At 44.8% G+C, this 1,505-nt stretch overlaps 1 protein-coding gene across 1 annotated transcript in view; it reads right to left on the bottom strand.

Annotated features, from left to right (window-relative positions):
* LOC141300834 (uncharacterized) overlaps nt 1-556 on the bottom strand; it is a 6,156-nt gene extending 5,600 nt beyond the window's left edge. The window contains 3 exon segments of the mRNA XM_073831158.1: nt 59-287; nt 289-327; nt 434-556. Of these exon segments, the coding sequence (XP_073687259.1) occupies nt 59-287; nt 289-327; nt 434-556 (391 nt within the window).
* Nucleotides 557-1,505: the final 949 nt, after the last annotated feature.

The raw sequence follows: 1,505 nt of genomic DNA on the forward strand, positions 1-1,505 counted from the left end.
TTTTTCAACAATATAAAATGTTACAACAAAAATGATGTATAGGTTGCAGTGAGCTCACCGATATTTTCAGCATGTTGTCCTGTGGACTGAGCGGCCAATAGCAGAGCCTGTTTGCAGGGTTCAGGCTGCAGGTAACTGCGCAGAAGCTCATAGCTGAGCAGAGGCCCAGGGATGAAGATCTGAGGTGAGGTCAACCTGCTGGGAAACGCTGGGAAGAAGTGTGCAGCCGAAGAGTGGAAGACTGCAGAAGACAGAGGAGACACCAAATGCCCAGTGCCAAACATGGCCCAAGTTCAGCAAGATCCAGGAAGAGCTCCAGAAATAGACCTATGTATGTGACGAACGACTCTTCAGGTGTTACAGAAGAACAAACTAGACATCCAGCTGCAAGAGAACTTCTCAGAAGATCCAGAGTCAACACAACCTTTCTCACCTGAGTCAGGTGTGAGTCCCACCCTCTCCCCGAGTCACATGACTCACCTATGACCACTAATCCTAGTAAAACAGGGCCGGGTTTGAAGGAAATCACCCAATCATAGGGGACCATTGATTTCATGCTTCATTTAAGAGAGGTTTCTTACTGCATCATTCTTCAGCAGACGTCCAACGGTGACACCTAATGCCTCCTAATCCACACCTCGGCTACTCTGAAAGAGTAAATGAGTAATATCCCACCATTTCCATTTGGGGAGGAGTGCTGTATATGGAAAGGCCTGTCATTCTCAAGTATTCCACAGACAAGTTCAGGCACTCTTCAGCTTCTGTGTTCACTTATTAATATGACAAAGCAGACGTTTGCAATTGGAGTGTGGCGAGAAAATGGGGAAAAGCACCGTTCCAGATCTGCAAACGCTCTGAAAGGCACGTACAACCGCTAGAGAGACCTGTTCGCCGCTCAAGCTCCATCGTCGGCGCACAAGGGTTAGATCTTAAAACGCGCAATGTAACAGATGGATATTAAATCATTAAGGGAGAATCAAAAGGTTCGCAGCTGAGAAACGTTCGGTAAGAAAACCCAATACAAACAGAGCTTTAGTCGAAACCTGCAGAGAGCGCAAACAAACAGCCTCTGTTTACACAGTAAACACATCACACTAATTGGCCCACATAATTGACATTCATTTACAAGCCCATTTGCAGCATTTGGGTGTTTGTATGACATTCATTTGCGATACAACATGACTAAATGAAAAAATCCTTCAGGAAAGGCTTTGATGAGCTTTCATAATCAACATGCTTCTCCTTGGTGAAAGTGTTTTTGTGTCTGAAATGGAGAATGTGGCATCAACTGGGAATACTTCTGTCAGATTAAAACCCGACGCCGTCTAAGCCTGTTATCTCACTCAAAGCCTTCTTCACATTAGGAATAAGATCACCTGTCCAAACAAGGTGTATTGTTCAGTCCTGAGCTAAGGACAGAGTTCACTAACAATGGTTTTGGGTCATGGATCTCCGCTCTTTGAAAACAGATCACTTTCCCAACTAAGACCGAATTGTACTTAAGA

The sequence above is a fragment of the Garra rufa genome, chromosome 1, assembly GCF_049309525.1.
Source record: "Garra rufa chromosome 1, GarRuf1.0, whole genome shotgun sequence".
In the NCBI taxonomy this organism is placed as follows: Eukaryota; Metazoa; Chordata; class Actinopteri; order Cypriniformes; family Cyprinidae; genus Garra; species Garra rufa.